We start from the raw sequence: 22738 nt of genomic DNA on the forward strand, positions 1-22738 counted from the left end.
TCAAAAAAAAGATAAAATAAAATAAAATAAAATAAAATAAAATAAAATAAAATAAAATAAATAGAGAAAATAAAATAAAATAAAATAAATAGAGAGTCTGTTCAGTAGGATAGCAGTAGGCTGGAGTGGCTCAGAAATCGGTATTTTAAACAAGCTCCCTAGGTAGTTCTGATACACATTAAAATGTAAAGAGCTAAGATCATGGGACCCAGTGCGAGAATTCCCAAGCCTGAGGCTCAGCTCCACCTGTCACAAGCGGGCTGAGCTGAAATAATTCACTTGCTCCCTTAAGCCTCAGTTTTTTCATCTCTCTAACGGGAGCAACGCATGTTCTGCTAAACTCACAAGATTGCCGAAAATCGTATCAGATAAAGGATGTTGTGATCAGCTGGAAAATGATGCATCAATAGATGGCTCCATCTTAATCCCTCTGCATGTGACCTTATATGGAAACAGGGTCTTAGCAGCTGTGATTAAATTAAGGACTAACTTAATTTCAGATTGGGAGATTATCGTGGATTTTCCAGGTGGGTCTAAATGCAATCACAAGCATTTTATTAGAGATAAGCAGAGGGAGATTTGACACACAGGGGATAAGACGATGTCAAGACGGAGGCAGAAACAACACAGTCACAGACAGCTAACACTGACATGTTAAGCAACCAGTGCCACAAAAATATTTACTGTTGTTATTACTTAGACTGTAGGTGTTAACTGGGCCTGGCCTGGCCATTCCTGATGAAAACTCCTATGTCTATGAATAGCCTCTTCTAGAACTCGGGCTTTGTGATGTCTTTTAGATATTTTGAAGGCTTCCAACAGAACAAGGCATGGATTAAACGAAAGCAAATAAGCTTTACTACAACCATATCTGAAATTTGTTTTTCTGATCAAGTGGGATGGGAAAGAACAGTGGCATGTTAAGAATGGCGTGTTGTTTTTTAAGTGGTGAGTGGAATATATTTGTTCATTGCCCCAGCAAACACTGCTATTCAATGATTGTGTGGTGCTGAATCCTGTAGGGTCATAAAAGGTCTAAGCCTCTTAGAATAAGAACCTTACTAATAATATGCCTTGAGTTCACACAGTTCCTGTTACTCCAGGAGTTCAGGGAGCTTTTCGGAATTTTCTCTACTTTATTCATGTTCCTAGGAGGTGATAGATACATTTTAAAGAAAATAAAACAGGCCAGGTGTGGTGGCTCACGCCTGTAATCCCAGCACTTTGGGAGGCCGAGGCAGGCAGATTGCTTGAGACCAAGAGTTCAAGACCAGCCTGGCCAACATGGCAAAACCCCATCTCTACTAAAAATACAAAAATTAACCAGGAGTGGTGGCGGGCGCCTGTAATCCCAGCTTTTGGGAGGCTGACGCACGGGTTGCTTGAACCTGGGAGGCAGAGGTTGTAGCGAGCCAAGATGGTGCCACTGTACTCCCTCCTGGGCAACAGGGCAAGACTATTTCAAAAAAAAAAGAAAAAAAAATTTTTTTTTTGAAGACTCAAAACTAATATGTCAGGGAAGAAGAGCACAGAAGAACACACATCCAGGGACTCATGGAGCCGCAGAAGGAGAGAACAAGGGAGTTTTCCAGTGAGGTTAGCAGCTATGGCTGACCCGCTTGGGACAGATTCAGGAGAAACTGCTGACCTGGTCTGGAATGAGGCCTTCTATGGTTTTAGGAAAGGGAGTCCCACTTACGTTTTCTACCTCGCACCACCTCAGGGGTAACTGCAGAACTTTCATTTTTTTAAAAATTGATTTTAATGTCAATTCTGACCTTACAGCCAGGGATAATGATTGAAATATTTAACAGCATAGACAGCAGGGATAATGAGGACAGATGTTGGCCGTGAGCAGCTGTGTGGCCTGACTGGCCTCAGTCCTATGGTGCCACGGCTCCCCGAGAAAGAGGAGACTCAGAGTTGAACGTGGAGGGGTCTTGGTGTCCCAGTTCCACCAGGATCAGGAATGGGTTCCAAGGGGCATGGGTGTGGGGAGGGGAGAGGAGGAGAGAAGGCGGGACTGCCCGTCAGCCCCTGCCTGCAGCTCCCAGGCGTGGCTTCCCAGGTGTAGGCCTCAGACTGGCCCACTGAGATTCCCAGGCCTCTTCCAGGACAGAGTCAGCATGTCTGGGAGGGCTGGGGGACAGAAACCAGTGTGGTCAGCAGTGCCCCATGACTCTGCTGTCTGGCGGTGTTTGAAAAGCCGAGTCCTCCCACCTCCAGCCCCACCCTACCTGTCCCCCACCCTCTTAATAAAACAATACTAAGGTACCTGTTGCCCACTTTCTTATCCACCTCTTGTTCTTCCCTAACAATATAATCCCCCCTCCCCAGCAGCAATGTTCCTGTGTCATCTAGCCTGAGGCTGGAGGAAGCAGAAGGCAGCAATAAAAACTGGAAAAAGTTTGTACCCTTTGACCAACCTCTCCCTATTTCCACTACCCCTAGCCACGGCAATCACCCTTCTACTCTGCTTCTGTGAACTTGACATTTTATTTTATTTTACATTTAATTTAAATTTAATTTTATTTTGAGATGGAGTCTTGCTCTGTCGCCCGGGCTAGAGTGCAGTGGTGTGATCTTGGCTTACTACAACCTCTGCCTCCCGGGTTCAAGCAATTCTCCTGCCTCAGCCTCCCAAGTAACTGGGATTATAGGCGCACACCACCACGCCTGGCAAATTTTTTGTATTTTTAGTAGAGATGGGGTTTCACCATGTTGGCCAGGCTGGTCTCAAACTCCTGACCTCAAGTGATCTGCCTGCCTCGGCCTCCCAAAGTGCTGGGATTACAGGCGTGAGTCACTGCACCTGGCCAAGATTAACCATTTTAGATTCCACATATGAGTGAGATCAGGCAGTGTTTGTCTTTCTGTGTCTGATTTGTTTTACCAGCATAATGTCTTCCAGGTTCATCCATTTTGTTGCAGCCGGCAGGATTCCCTTCTTTAAGGCTGAATGATATTCCACTGTGTATGTGTGTATACACAGATGACACAAATGGATACACAAATGGATTTTCTATATCCATTTATTTGTCAGACATTTAGGTTGTTTCCACATCTGACCTATCTTAAATGTTCTTACCACAGAAAGGAAGGAGGGAAGAGGAAAGAAAATGGCAGTTATATGAGGTGATATGTTAACTGGCTTAATCATGTTGACTATTTCACAGTGTATGTCAGAAACATCAAGTTGGAGGCCTCGGAGGGAGGATTACTTGATCCCAGGAGTTTGAGACCAGCCTGGGCAACATAATGAGACCCTGTCTATACAAAAAAAAAAAAAAAAAAAAAAAGCCAGGTGTGGTGGCTCACGCCTGTAATCCCAGCACTTTGGGAGGCCGAGGTGGGCAGATCACGAGGTCAGGAGATCGAGACCATCCTGGCTAACATGGTGAAACCCCGTCTCTACTAAAAATACAAAAAAATTAGCTGGTTGTGGTGGTGGGTGCCTGTAGTCCCAGCTACTTGGGAGGCTGAGGCAGGAGAATTGCTTGAACCCAGGAGGCGGAGCTTGTAGTGAGCCAAGATCGTGCCACTGCACTCCAGCCTGGGCAATAGAGTGAGACTCCGTCTAAAAAATAAAACAATAAAAAAAAAAATTAGCCAGGCATGGTGGTGCACACCTGTGGTCCTAGCTACTCAGGAAGCAGGAGGATCACTTGAGCCCAGGAGTTCCAGGTTGCGGTGAGCCATGATTGCACCACTGCACTCCAGCCTGGGTGACAGAGAAAGACTCTGACTCTATAAATGAGTGAATAAATCACTAAAACATCAAGTTGTACACCTTAAATATATAAATATATACAATTTTTATTTGTCCATTATACCTAAATAAAGCTGACAAATAAAATAAAACAAAACAACCAAAAAGCCAAGGTTTTCAGTGAGGAAGTCCTGCTGGAGACAGGCAGCAGGATGTGGGGGACCAGGCACCTCCTGCAGGGCCTTGGGCAAGTTGCCTAACTGTTGTGGATGTCAGTCTCTTTGTCTATAAAATGAGAATAGAAACCACTCTAACTTAGAATCATTTTAAGAAATAAAAGAGATGACGTATGTACAAGTCTTAGGGTAGTACCAGACATCATATAAGCTTCTAGGCCAGGCAGGGTGGCTCACGACTGTAATCCCAGCACTTTGGGAGGCCAAGGCAGGACTATCACTTGAGGTCAGGAGTTCAAGACCAGCCTGGCCAACATGGCAAAACCCCGCCTCTACTAAAAATACAAAATTAGCCAGGCATTGTGGCTGTAGTCCCAGCTATTAGGGAGGCTGAGTGGGGAGAACCACTTGAACCCAGAAGGCAGAGGTTGCAGTGAGCCAAGATCACACCACTGCACTCCAGCCTGGATGACAGAGCGAGACCCTGTCTCAAAAAAAAAAAAAAAAAAAAATTGCTTCTAAAATGTTCATAGCCATTAGCCCACAAACTCCCAAACCAGCGAACATAAAGTTTGGCCGTTCATTCTCCTGAGGTGCATTTGAGTCTACACCGTCACTATATCCTGGGGACAAAGCCTGTGTTTGTTTCTTTCTCGTTGTTATTGGCTTCTTTTTTTCACTGTTTCTTTTATTCTAAAATGCAGGCACTCTTACACACATAGGGAGTCTTAATCTGCCTCATCATATTCGAAGTAGACATAATATAGATTTTTGAAACTTTAAAAGAACCTTAGTGACAACCGGGCTGCTTATTTTGCACATGGGAAAACCAAAACATAAAAAGAAGTTAAATGTCTCATTCAAAGTCCACACCTCCAGTTAAGAGCTAGATCTGCATTTGGAACCTGCTAGAGCTGTGTGTCTCCTTTGAGTGGACAGACATCCTGACTGGACCAGACTTTGCCTGTGTCGGTGGCTAAGGGCAGTGATGCACCCAACCTTAACTTCAGCCAAACCTGGTTCATGGCTTCAGCACCTCAAGTCTGTGTTCCACCCTTGGGGGCTTATGAAGGCCAGGCAGCCGAAGGCCGACTTCAGCCTTCTTTCTGGAACTCTCCTGAACTTGCACGTAATTGATGATCTTGTGATCGCATGGATTACCACTGGATCCACCATTGTGCCTCTTCTGCATCACCACATCAGTCATGCCAGCAATGTCACTTGGATTTATTGCTGATATCAGAATATTCTCTCCCAAATATATGAATCCATTTTAGATGTAGCTTGGAAGGAAAGATCTCCTTATTTGCTTATATGTTGGGATTCTCTCAGTCAACAGAAAATAGCTGTTGTGTTTATTATTGTAAGAATAAAACACTACAATAATTAATGATGTTTGTGGAAGCTGCTAATTTTCATTCAGAAAAAGTTATTAACAACTTTTAAGTCGTTAAATACAGATACAAATTGACAATACTAAATATTATGAGAGTCCACTAACTAGATACTTTTGGGAAGAATACCATATCCTTTTTGACGCAACACATGTTTATAAAATTAAATAATAATACAGGGCAGAATAATGGAGAATATATTGTATAGTGAATCTAACCTTTTTAGTTGTTTGGGGGTACTAGATTAATAACAGTAAACAAAACAACCTATAAAGGCTGGGTGCTGTGGCTGATGCCTATAATCCCAGCACTTTGGGAGGCTGAGGTGGGTGGATCACCTGAGGTCAGGAGTTCAAGACCAGCCTGACCAACATAGTGAAACCCCCTCTCTACAAAAAAAAAATTAGCTAGGCATGATGGCAAGTGCCTGTAATCCCAGCTAGTTAGGAGGCTGAGGCAGGAGACTCACTTGAAACCGAGAGGAGGAAGTTGCAGTGAGCCGAGATCGTGCCATTGGATGCCAGCCTGGGCAACGGAGTAAGACTTCATCTCAAAAAAAAAAAAAAAAAAAAAAAAGCCCTGGTCGGGCACAGTGGCTCACACCTGTAATCCTAGCACTTTGGGAGGCTGAGGTGGGCAGATCACGAGGTCAAGAGATCAAGACCATCCTGGCCAACATGGTGAAACCCCATCTCTACGAAAAATACAAAAATTAGCTGGGCATGGTGGCGCACTCCTGTAGACCCAGCTACCTGGGAGGCTGAGGCAAGAGAATCACTTGAACCCGGGAGGTAGAGGTTGTAGTGAGCTGAGATAGCGCCACGGCATTCCAGTCTGGCGACAGAGCAAGACTCCGTCTCAAAAACAGCAACAACAACAACAACAAAAACCCCATAAGAATCATGTTAAATATTTAGTAATTTAACTTCATTTAGTTCATGATTGTTGCTTCTCTGCAGGACTCAGTTGAAATTAAGTCCCTATTTAGAATTGCAAATGTGCAGCATCCTGGTGCAGAAGGAATCTAGCTGCTCAGGATGCCTATCAAGACCTACTGAACTGAAATGGCAAACTTAAGAAACGGACTCCAATTTTTGTTGTTATTGTTGTTTTTGTTTGTTTTTGTCTGAGATGGAGTCTCGCTCTATTGCCCAGGCTGGAGTGCAGTGGTGCGATCTCAGCTCACAACAACATCCACCTCCCAGGTTCAAGTGATTCTCTTGCCTCAGCCTCCCAAAGTAGCTGGGACTACAGGCGCCTGCCACCATGCCTGGGTAATTTTTGTATTTTTAGTAGAGACAGTGTCTCACCATGTTGGCCAGGCTGGTCTTGAACTCCTGACCTCAAATGATCCACCCACCTCAGCCTCCCAAAGTGCTGCGATTACAGGCATGAGCCACTGCACCTGACCAAACTCCAATTTCTAACAATAAAGTGTAATTACATTTTTAAGTCAAATTTCAGATTTGTTCTTGTGTCCTCGAATTCATTGAGGGTGGTGCTGCTGCTTCATCGCTGGCTTTCACTCAGGTTCCGTGTTATTCCTAACAGCCTCCCTACCCCAGTGTGTTTGCGCAGTTCTGGATGGAGGGGTGAGGGCAGGTGCTTCCGTGAACCCCTTCATGTTCCCTTCTCTTCCATCCTCTGCTCCCACAGCAGGGTAGGCCTGAGAAGGGCCATGGTTTCCAGTCTTGTTGTGCAACGGGAGAGCTGAGCAGGATTGGGAACTCATTTCCCCAGTGTGCTCTGCGAGGCCGGCCGAGCTGGCTCCAGGATGCGTGGTTCCCATGGCTTGACCATGGCAGGGGGTCTGGGGATGCCCAGCAGTGAGAAGCACAGTGGGTCACCTCACTCGTGTATTTCTCTCCTTCCTCCATGATAGTTCGTGAAGTTTGCCAACATCGAGGAGGACACCCCATCCTATCACCGGAGCTATGACTTCTTTGTGTCCCGATTCAGCGAAATGTGCCACTCAAGCCACGATGACTTAGAAATCAAGACTAAGTGAGTAGGGGAAGGCAAGGGTGGGTGGTTCAGCTCACAGCAGAAGCAAAGGTGGGTCCTGTAGATAACTTCCAACCTGCTATTGCATGTCTGCTTTTGTTAGTGTCTGTGTCTGCTCTGATGTTGCTGGGCAGGTAGGCAGCACCCAGCTCCCTACATATGGTTTCTCTTTTTTTTTTTTTTTTTTGAAACCGAGTTTCACTCTGTTGCCCAGGCTGGAGTGCAGTGGCGCAGTCTTGGCTAATTGCAACCTCCGCCTCCCAGGTTCAAGTGATTCAGAGACTTCATGGGGCCCTTGGTCATGGGTAGATCTCCACTGTGCCCATTATGAGGAATAGTAAGGGCCAGGTGTGGTGGCTCATGCCTGTATTCCCAGCATTTTGGGAGACTGAGGCAGGTGGATTACTTGAGGTCAGGAGTTCAAGACCAGCCTGGCCAACATGGCGAAACTCCTGTCTCTATTAAAAATACAAAAAATTAGCCAGGCATGGTGGCACACAACTGTCATCCCAGCTACTCGGGTGGCTGAGGCACAAGAATTGCTTGAATCCGGGAGGTGGAAGTTGCAGTGAGCTGAGATTATGCCACTGCACTCCAGCCTGGGCAACAGAGTGAGACTCTGTCTCGAAAAATAAGTAAATAAATAGGATGAGTAAGAAGTTCCTCCTCCCCCAGGCCTGATCTTTCTGAACTTCTTTTGAAAGGCATGGTCAGATCTGGGTGTCACAGAATGGATCATGTGCATTTGTGGAAGGGATTCTGGGGAGACTGAAGGAGTGCAAAGTAGTTAGGAAAAGAAGAAAAATTAATTCACATGTACACATAAGGGAACCCTGGGTAGAAATTTTTCTGCCAACCAGGCCTTGTTTCCTGCCAGCCAGGCCCCCTTGGGTGGGACAAACGAGTCCAGCACGCTGGGGATGTGTTGCACTTGTCCTTTGGGGAGTGCCTTTTTAAACTGGAACCAAGAAAAGTCAGCAGGACAGTATTCCCGGTCGTTCATTCCGAAGTCCAGACAGCGGCCAGCTCAGGGTCTTGAACATGGTCAGGGTCAGGTCAGTGTGGCCAGGTACTTCCAGGGAATCCTTGCCCATTGCCAGTGGCCCTAAAGGCTTCCGGGCCAGGGTATCCTGGTGCTCGTAGGCTCCTGCCACCTCCAGTCACAGTTCCTTGGTAAGGCCCAGGGTAGCACCCTGGCAACCCCAGTTAAAACTGAAGTTAAAAATGCAACTGGCAACCTTGAGAAAAACTGCTCATCTCCAATAATCACAAAAGGATGTGAATTAAAATAGCTACAAAATGTGAGGATTTTTTGGACTCATAAAATTAGAACAGATGTTTAAAATAAGATCCTCCATACTGCCGCAGGCACTGTGAGAGTGGCATTTTCCTGCGGCTTGCGCATGGGCCGGGGGTGGGGTCAGTTATTTTGGCAAATTGGGAGCCTTTTGTTTCTTTTTTTGAGACAGTCTCATTCTTTCATCCAGGCTGGAGCGCAGTGGCATGATCTCACATAATCTCAGCTCACTGCAACCTTCGCCTCCCAGGCTCAAGCTGTCCTTTCACCCCATCCTCCTAAGTATCTGTGACTACAGGTGCACACCACGACACCTGGCTAACTTTTTTTTTTTCCTTTTTTTTTTTTTTTTTTTTTTGAGACAGGATCTTACTCTGTCGCCTAGGCAGGAGTGCAATGGCACGATCTCAGCTCACTGCAACCTCTGCTTCCTGGGTTCAAGTAATTTTCTCATCTCAACCTCTCGAGTAAATGGGATTACAGGGGCCTGCCACCATGCCTGGCCAATTTTGTATTTTTAGTATAGATGGGGTTTTACCATGTTGACCAGGCTGGTCTCAAACTCCCGACCTCAGGTGATCCACCCACCTCAGCCTCCCAAAGTGCTGGGATTACAGGCATGAACCACTGCATCCGGCCTAATGTTTTAATTTTTTGTAGAGATGAGGTTTTGCCATGTTGCCCAGGCTGGTCTCGAACTCCTGAGCTCAAGCTATATACACTGGCCTCGGCCTCCCAAAGTGCTGGGGTTACAGGTGTGAGCCACTGTGTCTGGCTGCCTTTTATTTCTTACCTTTTGACTCAGTGATTCCACTCATGGCAATGACTTGAAATGTAGTAAAATATTTTATACAATGATGCCCATCACAGCATTATTATAAAAGTGAAACGTTTGGCCAGGCACAGTGACTCACGCCTGTAATCCTAGCATTTTGGGAGGCTGAGGTGGGTGGATCACGAGGTAAGGAGTTTGAGACCAACCTGATCAACATGGTGAAACCTTGTGTCTACTAGAAATACAAAAATTAGCCGGGCGTGGTGGCACATGCCTGTAATCCCAGCTACTCAGAAGGCCGAGGCAGAAGAATCACTTGAACCTGGGAGGCAGAGGTTGCGGTGAGCCGAGATCGCGCCACTGCACTCCAGCCTGAGACAGAGCCAGACTCCATCTCAAAAAACAAAAAAAAGCAAAACGTTTGGAAACAACTTAAATGACTACTAGTCACTAGTTGAGAAAGGCCTTATGATAGTGTATCAGGCAACCATTCGACATATTTATGAAGAGTTAATGACACAGGAAAATGCATAGAATGTATGTGAAAAAAGCCATTACAGATCAAATATGCAATAGGGTCTTAATTCTGTTATCTATTATGCACAGAAGAAAGGAATTACATCAAAATGCCAATAACAGTTATCTCTGATAACAAAGATAACAGTGGTAGTCGTGGTGGAAGTGGTAAATCTTCTCTTCTCTCTACTTTTCTATGATTAGCATGTATTATTTTATAACCAGAAAAAAGGCTTTATAAAAAAGAAAGAAAGAAACTTCAGGCTGAAATAAACGGCCAGTAAAGAGGGCTCCCTCCCACAGGGCTGTGCTGACCCTGGGTTAGCGCAGCAGGGACTGGGGGTGTACAAAAGGGGCTCCTGCTGTGCTGTTACTCAGTTTCCCCTCTGGGTAAGCCTAGCCCCAAGCTGAAACCCCTTTTTGCCCAGAGAGCCTGCAGCTCTGTGCCTCTCCCTCTGGATCTGCCTCCCACTGCCCCCGCAAATTGCTCACAGTCTTGGATTCTGCTTCATCAGTTCTTGGTAGCATTTTGAGCTTTCACATCTTGGGCCCAAGCTGGAACAACCCCAGCTAAGTACTAAAGACGGGGAGCTGGAGCACCCAGCACCCTAGGGCTGGAGCCCAGACGGTACCAAGGCAAGCGCAGCCTGGGAGTCTCCAAGATGAATCAAAAGACATGGCTTCCTGGGCTCACGTCTGCCAGCACCAGGAGGTCCCATGAGAGTAGCAGGTGGTCTCCATTCTGCCTTCTGATGGACAAATGTATCCCTGACCCCCAAGCTGCGCTCCTCTCTTAACCACCGAAGCTGGACTTCTCAGGACTGGAGGACTTCCGAGTCCCACTTCACCCTTTTCCTTACAGAATTCGAATGTCAGGCATCAAAGGCCTACAAGGGGTGGTGAGGAAGACGGTGAATGATGAACTGCAGGCCAATATCTGGGACCCACAGCACATGGACAAGATCGTCCCATCGCTGCTTTTCAATCTGCAGCATGTAGAGGAGGCAGAGAGGTAAGCAGGCCGGGGTGGGGCAGGACAGTGGATATGATCAGCCCTCCAAGGGCTGCTTGGGAACCACATGGTTTGGGTTGGTCAGTAAAACTCAGCTACAAGGCCAGGGACATGGCTTTGTGGCTTGTTCTGCAGTGAGTCCAAAGCTGACTCCCTAGGAGCCATGGGTCTGGCTTTGTGCCAGCCCGCAGCATCCCTTAACATCTGTGTTACCAAAGGAGGACAGTGTTGGTGCTGGGCTCCCTGGGGGTAAGTCTGTTGGTAATAACACACAGAACCAAGAGTCTAGTTACCTTTGTCTCCCTGGAAACAGGGCCAAGGAGGCTTTAAGGTGCCTTTCGTGGGCCAGGTGCGGTGGCTCATGCCTGTAATCCCAGCACTTTGGGAAGCTGAGGCAGGCGGATCACGAGGTCAGGAGATCGAGACCATCCTGGCTAACACGGTGAAACCGTGTCTCTACTAAGAAAAAAAATACAAAAAAATTAGCTGGGCGTGGTGGCGGGCGCCTGTAGTCCCAGCTACTCCGGAGGCTGAGGCAGGAGAATGGGAGCCCGGGAGGCAGAGCTTGCAGTGAGCTGAGATCGTGCCACTGCACTTACAGCCTGGGCGACAGAGCGAGACTCCGTCTAAAAAAAAAGAAAAGAAAGATGCCTTTCGTGGCTCCAATCACTGTGGACTTTCCATCTGGACCGGACCTTCCTTCCTCTGTTGCTTCCTGGTGCTATTTCAGGCCCTGAAAACGTGCATGCTTGACCAGCCCATAGCCACTCAGCAAGAGCTTGTAGACACTGGGTTTTAATCCTGGACCCCCTAAGCATGGGATTCATTCCTGTCCCTGCCCCCTTTTTTCCCCTCGGTGAAATGGAATGGGGAGAAAGGTCCACGTTGCTGTCCCACCTGGGCTATCTGTTCACTAGGCTGGTTAAGTCTGTTGATCCCAGGCTACTAGAGCTAGACTTGGGTGGACCAGGGCAGGGGCGGGAGGTGGGGTGGGGTGGGAGTCGTATGCCCTCTGGTGGCTGTTTCTGGAATAGCGTCTCACTGACAATATGGTCTCTGGGCTGGGAGTCCTCGGGCTCCTGTTCTGTCCAGATGTGGGCCAACTCCCTGTGACTTGAGGATCGTTGACTCTTGCCTGAGCCAACCACTGTGGCTCTCCTTTTCCCTCCCTCTCTCTCCCCTCTTTTCTTCCACTTCTGTTTTGTTTTTTGCCTCCCTTCCCTATCTTCATCTCCCATCTCCTTTTCCTTCCAAAGCCTTAGGTGCATCAAGACACACATGTTCTACACCTCACCTGGCCCACGGGGCTCAGAGCATCCTTCACACAGTGGCACGTCTGGAAATCTTTAAGGATTTCCAGAAAAAGAACTTTATTTTTTCTTCCCCAATCTTCCCTCACTTCCCCAGTGGGGCTTCTTTACCCCTGTTTAATTTCTGACAGCTGTGACACCTCCCCTATTGCCTAGTGCAACCCGTGTCAAATTCCTGTGTGTCCTGTGTGGATGAAGAACAGAAAGGCAGGACTGCACAGAGCCTGACCCCAGCCTGCATGCCACCCTCTACCTGTGTGCCTCTGTCTCTCCAGCCGGTCTCCCTCACCCCTCCAAGCACCTGAGAAGGAGAAAGAGAGCCCTGCGGAGCTGGCTGAGAGGTGCCTTCGGGAGCTGCTGGGCCGGGCTGCCTTTGGCAACATCAAAAACGCCATCAAGCCTGTTCTTATGTGAGTGCCCCCACCCACTGCCTTGGCCCCAGCCTTCAGCCTGGACATGTTTCGGGTCCCTGGCATCTCCTGGCTGGCTGAGGGGAAGGTGATATTACAGTGGTAGTGCTGCCGCCACGTCGATCCCTTCCCTCTGCCTGTGTTCCCTGCACTGTGACAGCAAAAGCTGCCACAGGGTGGCCAAGTGCTGCGCGGTAGGAAGGCACCCAATGCTAAGGGAAGGTGCCCAGCTTCACCACACATGTCCACAAAGGCAGAGCGCTGTCCTTGGCCTCTCTCCAGCGCTGGACTGGGACTACCCCAAGGCCCTTCAGGCTTCACTTCTTCACCCAGGAACTGTGCGAGGGGCTCTGAGGAGGTGTCCCTCTCCCTCCAAGCTAATCTCTTCTCCCTGACACTGCCGGGAGCTTCACAGTTGTTCCCCCACGTTTTCTCCCTCACAGACATCTGGATAACCATTCTCTTTGGGAACCCAAGGTGTTCGCCATCCGTTGCTTTAAAATCATCATGTACTCAATTCAGGTATGGTGGCTCCCCTGGGCCAGCATGATCCCAGGACAAAGGCCCCTCTGGGAGCCGGACGAGCTCTCAAGTGGAAAGCCAGAAGTCCCCTGTGACTCCTCCGAAGCCCCCGGTTGCCTAAACCAGTGCTGCTTAAGCTAGCTGTGGAGAAGGGCCGGTTGATTTTATTTCCAGTACATCACAGACCAACACTTTTATAAAATACAATTAAAACAAATAATTTCTAGAAAATAAAATGAAAACTCATGCAAAATGCAAGCCTACAGATCACACCCTTGGCTGCTACAGCATTGACAAATTGTTTACTAAACACTGACTCTCCATCCCGTCCTTATCTCAGTGTAAACCAGTATCAGACCCATCTTGAATGGGCACCAGCCCAGGGGCCCCACTTTAGGCAGCACTGGACTAAGCCATGTGACCTCCCGTGGCCCTTGCGGAAAGACCTGAGGCACCGGAAATGAAAGGAAGACCCTATTTTAAAATGGTCTTTTGACCCATTTTGAAGTAAGAGGGCCCTGGAACACTGTCAGCCGAAGCCTCCACTGGGATTTGGCTCTTTGTTGGAGGGAGGAGGGAAGCATGCAGGAAAGGGCACAAGGTGTCAGTGCCACCTGCAGTGCCCGGGGCCCTGGGACGTCCCTTTAGTTTACCCCCGCCTTTGGGTGCCAGGAGAGGGCTGCGGCCCCGTGGGGTTACTGTCCAGGCCCAGCTCATCTTCCTCCCGCAGCCGCAGCACTCCCACCTGGTCATCCAGCAGCTCCTGGGCCACCTGGACGCCAACAGCCGCAGCGCTGCGACGGTGCGCGCAGGCATCGTGGAGGTCCTGTCGGAAGCCGCGGTCATCGCCGCCACGGGCTCTGTGGGTAAGGGGCATGGCGAGGACCTGAGGGCCGGGGACCCCGCGGAGGCTGCCGCCTGTTCCAGAGAGACGCAAGGGGCAACAGGGAGGGGTCGGAGTCTGTTTTCCTCGGGAGAAGTCCGCCGAGAAGCTGGGGGCGCAGAGGAAGCCCAGGCTGGAAGGGGGCGTGGGCCTGCCCTGCCTGCTCGCGGTGCAGGGAGGAGGAGGGTGTCAGCCCCTGATCTCGGGCGTCCCGCCCCGCCGCTCTCAGGGCCCACGGTGCTGGAGATGTTCAACACGCTGCTGAGGCAGCTGCGGCTCAGCATCGACTACGCGCTGACCGGGAGCTACGACGGGGCGGTCAGCCTCGGCACCAAGATCATCAAGGAGCACGAGGAGCGCATGTTCCAGGAGGCCGTCATCAAGACCGTCGGTGCGGCTCGGGGCGAGGCGCGGGGAGGGGTGGGGCGGGGCCCAGGGACGCAAGACGGAGGCGCAGGGCGGGGCCAGGGGCGGGGCCGAGGGGAGGAAAGAGGGTCCCTGGAAAGGGGCGGGGCCCCGGGGGAGGCCTGGGGATGGGGTTTGGAGAGGGAAGGACCGCACTGGGGCGAAGGGCATCCATCCGGGGCTCTGTAGGATCGTCCCGCATCCACATGCTATTCGCGGACCTCGGAGAAAATGAAGTCGGTCATGGTGCGCTGGCTGGGCAGGGCCCGGGCGACAGCGCCAGTCAGATGGGTTTCTCAGATCTGAAGTCTCAGGCGAACCTTCCTTAGTCCGTCTCCATCAGACCTGCCGGATGGTTCCAGGTTAGGGCTTCCAGGAGGGAGAGATGGGGACTAAGAGGAAAGAATGAGAAAGGGGGCAGGCCATGGAGAAAATGTGTGTGCTTCTGGGAGCGGAGATGATAAAGCCACTTTCACAGCCTGCCTGCCCTAGCCATGTGAGCTTCCCCTCAGCCTGGTGTAGGCAGGTTAGGAATCCAGAAGCATTTTTTTCTCTTAGTTCGTGGGAGGAGGATTTACCCTAGGGCAGCCAGTGAAAGAAGCGCCCAACGAGAACTTGGTCTCCCTCCGCCCTGGTCCCAGGGCCCAGCATTCACCATCCCCACCCACTAGCCAAGGAGCCAAGACCTTAACCACAGCCTTAGGAACAAGTGAAAACACGGAGCCTGGAAGAGACCTCCAGAACCGCCTAATGCCTCCCCTTCCTGGAGAGGATGAATCACACACGGGCTATCCTGAGTTCCTTTCTCTGGTCCTGCATTGACTCTGGAGAGCGGCAGCCCTCGCTCTCTGCAGGGGTTTGTGCAGCTGAGAGGCTGAACCAGGAGGGGCCCTGCAACCTGTGCCTCACTGGGCACCCTCTCCGCCACCTCCTGCAGGCTCTTTTGCCAGCACGCTGCCCACCTACCAGCGCTCCGAGGTGATCCTCTTCATCATGAGCAAGGTGCCGCGGCCGTCCCTGCACCAGGCAGTGGACACGGGCAGGACGGGGTGAGCCACCAATCAATCTCCCCCAGCCTGGAGTCCTCCTCTCCCCCAGCTGCATTTTCTGACTCCCTCCGTTATCCCTCTTAACTTTGTTGGCTCTGCCCTCTGCTCTCTTTTTACTCCCAAATCCCTCAGCAACCTTTAGTGGGGCTCTTGGATCCCACAACAGTTTCTCAGGCTGCCCCATCAATAACCACCTCCCAAAGTGGGGGGAGCCAGTCACCCCTTGGTCGGCTTCCTGGGTCCGGAAGCCACTGTCCTGGGTAACTCAACACGATAAGCCTCATGGAGAAACGAATCAGGGGTAGAACTAAGCTGGCAAGTGTGTGATCTCCGCCCCTTTACCATCCTGGTGAGTATTTGTGTCTCTGGTCTACAGGGAGAATAGGAACCGTCTGACCCAGATTATGCTGCTAAAATCCCTCCTGCAGGTGAGCCCCATCTATCCCTATTCCCGCTCTTCCTCTACAGGAGACAGCTCCTTCCAAGGGACCAAGTGAAGGCCTCCACATACAGTCGTGCACATTGCATACTGCACAAATACACCCAGTCAGTTGAGTCAGGGCTGAAATCTAGCCTGTGTTCCACTCACTAGCCAGGCTGGGCACCCACAGAGCTGGGTCAGCCACAGCAAATGGGGAACCTGTTTCTAGTTTTCACAAAGGTTCCTTATTGGCTACTGGTAGCCTTGTCACTTAGACATGATCTATCTCAAGATGGAATCTGTTGGTTCCTGCCCTGGTTCCTTCCAGGTACCCCCTATTTCCCTTTCCCCTCTGTTTCCCCTGTTTTGCCAGCACATGTTCTTGGCACATGTGCCCACCTCAGTCTCCCAGCCCCCATCCTTCCCATCCTGTAACTCTTTTATGTAACTCTTCTTTACATCTTTGCAGCCATTACTGGAGTCTAGATCCATTGCTCTCAAACACTATTCTGATGACAATCTTGTGATAAATATATGATTCCCAGAGGTTTTGGGCTGTTAGCCTGAATGAGGTCCTGGAATCTGTATTTGTAACACATTCCCCAGGTATTCTGAAGTACAACCCTGGGCCTAAACCTGGCATCTCACAACCACCTCTCCCCACCTGTCAGAAACTCAGCTACAAGAATCATTGTCTAGAAATGCTGTTCTCTTCCAGGTGCCTCTTATTTCAGAGTAGGTCTCATAATATTTTTTTTTTTTTTGCTCTTGTTGCTCAGGCTGGAGTGCAGTGGTGCAATCTTGGCTCACTGCAACCTTCGCCTCCCAGGTTCAAGCGATTCTCCTGCCTCAGCCTCCCGAGTAGCTGGGATTACAAGCATGTGCCATCAGCTAATTCTTTTTTGTATTTTTAGTAGAAATGGGGTTTTACCAGGTTGGTCAGGCTGGTCTTGAACTCCTGACCTCAAGTGATCCACCTGCCTTGGCCTCCCAAAGCGCTGGGATTACAGGCGTGAGCCACTGTGCCCGGCCTCAGTTTATAATTGATGTACAACCAGATTTCAAACTTCTCAGACTGTTGGGAGGTCCCCAGGCCCCTCTCCCTCCCTAGACCTCCTATCTCGTCTCTCAGTCTCTGTCTCCGTTCCAGTCATGCCAGTCTAAAGAGACCCCCCACCCCTGCCGCCACCTCACGCCTTCCCTCCTCTCCAGTCCACACTCTTCATGGCACTAGGTTTTTATAAACCCTTTGTGCTCCAACACTGCTCTCATATAGTTATCACCTTGGTCTCCATATTCCTGCCATTTCTTTGCTGAGTTTACCCTCATTAATTTGTACCCAGCATCTTCTTAATATGACAGTTTGGGGTACATCCTCAGGGACCTTCTGAATCATCAAAGGCATTGTTTTGCAATATGGATTTACCAGTAAAGGTGCTTTGCTGCAGTCGAATGCTTTGACAACAGCATATATGGCATGTCTATTTATGCCAAACTGGCTTTAGTCACAAAGCGCCATTATTGCCAGGCTAACAGACCTGTTACCAAATGCTTCCTATGTGCACTATTTGGTGGTTGCCGTGTGTGTGAGTTCTGATCCTTCAGCCCAGCTGTGAGTTCTTCCGCTGTCTCGTTCTTTGTGATGATCATACTCTTAATAAGGCATTGTGTTCCTTGTGGTCATTCATCAGTTGTGCCCTAACTGGCTGGAATGTTAGGCTCAGAGATTGCCTGGCTCCTGCTTCCCTCCAGGGCTCATCCCTTGCTTGCTTTTTAACACCCGAATGTCCCTGCACGCTGTCCCCATCCATTCACATGTCTACTGAGCTCTCTGTCATCTAGGTGGATGTTGGAGTGTTCAAAAAGTTGCCTGGGCTGCAGGGTACGGGAGGCTGGATTGGGTAATGTCTAGAGAGCATGTGTACATCAGACCTCACTTCTGCTGGCTGCTCCTCCGTCTCCTCCTGCACCTGAGAGGGACAGCATTCCTAGGCATACTTGTCCATACCTCCCTTGCAGGTATCCACAGGTTTCCAGTGCAACAACATGATGTCAGCCCTGCCCAGCAACTTCCTGGACCGCCTTCTCTCCACTGCCCTCATGGAGGATGCAGAAATTCGACTCTTTGTTCTAGAGATTCTCATCAGTTTCATTGATCGTCATGGCAACCGCCACAAGTTCTCTACCATCAGGTGAACTTGGGATGTTTCCTCCAGGTGATACAAGATGGGGAGAAGACTCTCCATTAGGTCCTGTCCTTTGGTCCTGTCCTCACACCCAGGTGGGAGGACAATTCAGATACTCAGTGAGACTCGCCAGAGAGCTGATCACCAACATTGACCCTGGGTTCCTGCAAGAGGAGGCGAGACCAAAGGGCACTTGTGTCTGAGAGAGTAGGAAGGTGAACCGAAGATTTGGAAGAGAGAGAGTAGGCATTAAAGGGAGTTGCAAGTGTGAGAAGGAAGGGGATGCAGGTTATCAGTACAGACTGAAGGGATTTGTGGGGAATAAGAGGAGGAAGAAAATACTCAGGATGAAGATTTAAGACAAAAGGGGTCAGGGGCGGTGGCTCACGCCTATAATCTCAGCACTTTGAGAGGCCAAGGTGGGAGGATCACTTGAGCCCAAGAGTTCAAGACCAGCCAGGGCAACATAGTGAGACCCCCAGCTCTACAAGAAAATTTAAAAATTAGCCAAGTGTGGTGGCTCACACCTGTGGTCCCAGCTCCTTGGGAGGCTGAGTTGGGAGGATTGCTTGAGCTCTGGAGGTTGAAGCTGCAGAGAGCTGTGATCACTGAGCCACTGCACTCCAGCCTAGGTGACAGAATGAGAGCCTGTCTCAAAAAGGAAACAAAGAGAGAGAGATAAAAGGACAAATTCTTGAGAACTTGGGAGAAAAAGGTAATTGGGCTAAGAACCAGGGCCAGGGGAGCACTGGAGGCTTTCTACCAACTAACAATGTTGGGGCTAAAGCCCAGTGACCCGTGTGAGCTCAGGCTGGCCTCATACAAGGGCTAAGGAGGCCCTTTGCATCCTTTCCCAGTACGCTCAGTGACATCTCTGTCCTGAAGCTGAAAGTGGACAAGTGCTCTCGACAGGACACCGTCTTCATGAAGAAGGTAAGCAAGCATGACCTCCAGACACAGTGAAGAGCAGGCGCAATGGCTCATGCCTGCAATCCCAGCACTTTGGGAGGCTGAGGCGGGCGGATAGATCACTTGAGGTGGGGAGCTCAAGACCAGCCTGACCAACGTGGTAAAACCCCGTCTATACTAAAACTACAAAAATTAGCCAGGCGTGGTGGTGGGCACCTGTAATCCCAGCTACTCGGGAGGCTGAGGCCGGAAAATCACTTGAACCCAGGAGGAGGAGGTTGCAGTAAACTGAGATTGTACCAATGTACTCCAGCCTAGGTGACAGAGTATAAGTCACTGCTGACCTCTGTCCCTGGAGCCTGCCTCCTCCCTCTGCGGCTATGTGTCAAGCTGACTTCTCTGAGGAGTCAAGCCCAGAGTGATGAGCCAGTCCAGGGCCAGTGACTGTTCTGCTCCTATACCTGGATGTGGGCAGCAGCTTCTGGTGCTGATTTCACTGGAGCCCATCCTCCCCTATGCGAGCCTGCTTGTGTGTGTCCACTTCTGCCAGAGCCTGCTTTAAAGGCATCCCCTCCCCAACGGAGGAGGGGGCACACACAGCCATCCTGCCCCCCTTCAGATTGGTCTTCCTCCCTGTTCTCCTTGCCCCTCCTGTCCCCACCCTACTGACCCTGGCCTTCTCCTGCCCGCTCCTGTCCCTAGCACTCCCAGCAGCTCTACAGACACATCTACCTGAGCTGCAAGGAGGAAACAAATGTGCAGAAACACTATGAGGCGCTCTATGGCTTGTTGGCTCTCATCAGCATCGAGCTGGCTAATGAGGAGGTGGTGGTGGACCTCATCCGTCTGGTGTTGGCTGTTCAGGTGGGGCCTGGTGTGCGCAGGGCATGGGGCTTGGGATCAGGGAGGGACCTGTTTTGGGCAAGCCCTGATAAGAATATTGAGTAGCAACTGCTTAACACTGTTTTGGAGCCCAGGAATATTGCACGCGTGGTTGGCCACTCCTCCCTGAAGACCCCAAACCATGGTCCTGTTTGGGGAACCCCAAAGAATGCTTCATTCATGGCCTTGCCCCATCCTCAAGCTAAAGAAGACCCAGAGAATGGGGTCATTCAGAAACATCCCTTAGCTACTAATATGTCAAATCTCTCACAGAGTCTGAGTGAGACTCCAGGGATTCCTAAGAGGATGCTCTTAAGCCCTGAGTGATCCCAGAAAACTCGTTTTGTCTAAAGAATCGCTGGGTTCCCGGCCGGGCGCGTGGCTCAAGCCCTGTAATCCCAGCACTTTGGGAGGCCGAGGACGGGCGATCACCAAGGTCAGGAGATCGAGACCCATCCTGGCTAATACGGTGAACCCCCGTCTTTACTAAAGAATACAAAAAACTAGCCGGCGACCAGGCGGGCCACCTGTAGGTCCCAGCCTACTTGGAGCAAGAGGCCAAGGAGAATGGCGTAACCTGGGGAGTCTGTGACTGTCTTGCAGTGAGTTGAGATCCGGCTCCCTACCCCAGGGGAACTCCCAGCCGGCATGACCAGAGCCCAGAAACCTCCCCGTCCTCAAAAAAGAAAAAAAAAAAAAAAGAATCTCTGGTTCCCTTGGCCGGGCGCGGTGGCTCACACCTGTAATCCCAGCACTTTGGGAGGCTGAGGTGGGTGGACCACTTGAGCTCAGGAGTTCAAGACCAGCCTGGCCAACATGGTGAAACCCCGTCTCCACTAAAAATACAAAAATTAGCCAGACATGGTGGTACACACCTGTAGTCTCAGCTACTTGGGAGACTGAGGTAGGAGAAGCACTTAAACCCGGGAGGTGGAGGTTGCAGTGAGCCAAGATCTTGCCACTGCATGCCAGTCTGGGCAACAAAGCAAGACTCCATCTAAACATTTTTTAAAAATTAAAAATTAAAAAAAAAAAGATTCTCTGGTTCCCAAACGGAGCTGTGCTTCAGAATTGCTTTGAGCGCTTGTTTAAAGTATATGTTTCCTGGAAAGGTAAGTCAGAGTCTCAAAGCCTGGGGACCTGTCTACCAAGCCTCCTTTGTGATGCATAGACAGCCAGTGTGGCACCTGACAGGGCTTGAGACTCTCATGGTCTTCCTGGGTGCATGTGTGCACCCAAGGCTACTGGGAGTCAGGGTGGGTCCTTTGGACCCCAAAGGCTGGGTCTCCAGGGTCCTGAAACCAGGCAGGCATCGTATTCCTGAATCAGGGCAAGCATGGGAGTTCAGTCACAGAGTCTCACCTGTCTGATGGTGCTAAATCCTGCAGGACTAGCCTAGATGCTACAATTTTAAAATTCTATTTACCCTCAAGAGCTAGAACTTGGGGTTCCTTTATATCCCAATCCCCTGGTAACTCCCACAGCTAATTTAGCTTAACATATGAACCCAGTTTAGCAAGCCAATCCAGTCCTCTAAGAATCCTCTAGAGTGAAGGAGACAGTGCCCTGCAGTGGGATTAATGATAAGGGTTTGGGCAGTGAAGGTGGTCACAGCTGGAACTGCAGAGTGGGGAGTTGAGGTCATTGCCTCTCTAGTCTGTGAGTACTCAAAAGCCTCCTAGTTCATGGACTGTTCTACCCCTCCCTTCAGCTTTAATGAAGGTGACTTTTTTTCCCCAGGAAGTTGTGGGTCAAATGCTGAGAAAGACTTAGTCTAGGAAAGCAAGCATTTCTGAAGAAGACTGGGAAGAGGTCGGGTGGAGGGTTGGCACCCAGTGTAGTCTGTCAGTGAAAAACTCTGGGGGCCTTGTCTGTGTTGCTGCAGGACGTGGCCCAAGTCAATGAGGAGAACTTGCCTGTCTACAACCGCTGTGCCCTCTACGCTCTGGGTGCAGCTTACCTGAACCTCATCAGTCAGCTCACAACAGTGCCTGCCTTCTGCCAGCACATCCATGAGGTTGGTGTCATCACGACCAAGAGTTCAGGGGGCCCTCAACTTGGGGTTTCCTGGGAGCAGCTTTTCCTTAATTACATTAGTCCTGTACCTACTCTTAGGCAGTGAAGACAGGGTTGAAGTAAGAACCGCTAATAGTGAGAAGTTACTCACGGCATCTTTCCCTCCTGTATGACTTGACAGAGCAGGGTAGGGTTAGGCATGGGGTTGGGGGGTCTTCCATACCTGTTTCTAATACTGTCTGCCCCTCCACTTCCTGCCCCTCTGTCTTTCCCCTACTCCTGGGAGCACATCTGCACACATGCCTCAGATCATGCAGACTACAGCTATGAAATACCGCAAAAGTGGCCTGAGTAGAATGGTGAACGAATGTCTGTTCGTGCCCACTCAGATGAAATGAAGAGCTACGAAAATTTCTCCCCATTTGCTTCATGTATCTCCCTTTCCTTTGCTGAAAAAAAATTTAAATACTTTAAAACAAATCCCAGCTATCCTGTCCTTTCACTTTACATATATCCGTCTGCATGCCTGAAACAGCATGAGCACCTCCCTACATGACTGCCACACCCTTAACACAGCTCGTTAAGTGATCAGTAATTCCTTGGTATTATCTGTCATCCATTCTATAGTCAAATGTGTTCTCAGTTGTTGCGTAAAGATCTTTTAAAACACATGGAAGTGTTTGGAAGTTGAATGATACCAACGTATAGGATTAACTTTAAAATATAGTAGCAGGCCAGGTGCGGTGGCTCATGCCTATAATCCCAGCACTTTGGGAGGCCGAGGTGGGTGGATCACTTGAGGTCAGGAGTTTGAGACCAGCCTGGGCAACATGGTGAAACCCTATCTCTAATGAAAATACAA

The 22738-nt window shown here is 49.8% G+C and overlaps 1 protein-coding gene across 1 annotated transcript in view; it reads left to right on the forward strand.

Moving 5' to 3' along the window:
- Positions 1–22738, forward strand: part of EFR3B (EFR3 homolog B) — a 114686-nt gene that overhangs the window by 76639 nt on the left and 15309 nt on the right. Inside the window, exons 5-16 of the mRNA XM_017893387.1 lie at positions 7162–7283; positions 10734–10883; positions 12469–12603; positions 13047–13125; positions 13856–13991; positions 14238–14399; positions 15351–15462; positions 15839–15890; positions 17903–18075; positions 18927–19002; positions 19681–19842; positions 21746–21877. Coding sequence (XP_017748876.1) covers positions 7162–7283; positions 10734–10883; positions 12469–12603; positions 13047–13125; positions 13856–13991; positions 14238–14399; positions 15351–15462; positions 15839–15890; positions 17903–18075; positions 18927–19002; positions 19681–19842; positions 21746–21877 — 1491 coding nt within the window. The remainder of the gene's footprint in view (positions 1–7161; positions 7284–10733; positions 10884–12468; positions 12604–13046; positions 13126–13855; positions 13992–14237; positions 14400–15350; positions 15463–15838; positions 15891–17902; positions 18076–18926; positions 19003–19680; positions 19843–21745; positions 21878–22738) is intronic.

This window comes from Rhinopithecus bieti, unplaced genomic scaffold (genome assembly GCF_001698545.2).
Source record: "Rhinopithecus bieti isolate Rb0 unplaced genomic scaffold, ASM169854v2 scaffold_23816, whole genome shotgun sequence".
Taxonomy (NCBI): domain Eukaryota; kingdom Metazoa; phylum Chordata; class Mammalia; order Primates; family Cercopithecidae; genus Rhinopithecus; species Rhinopithecus bieti.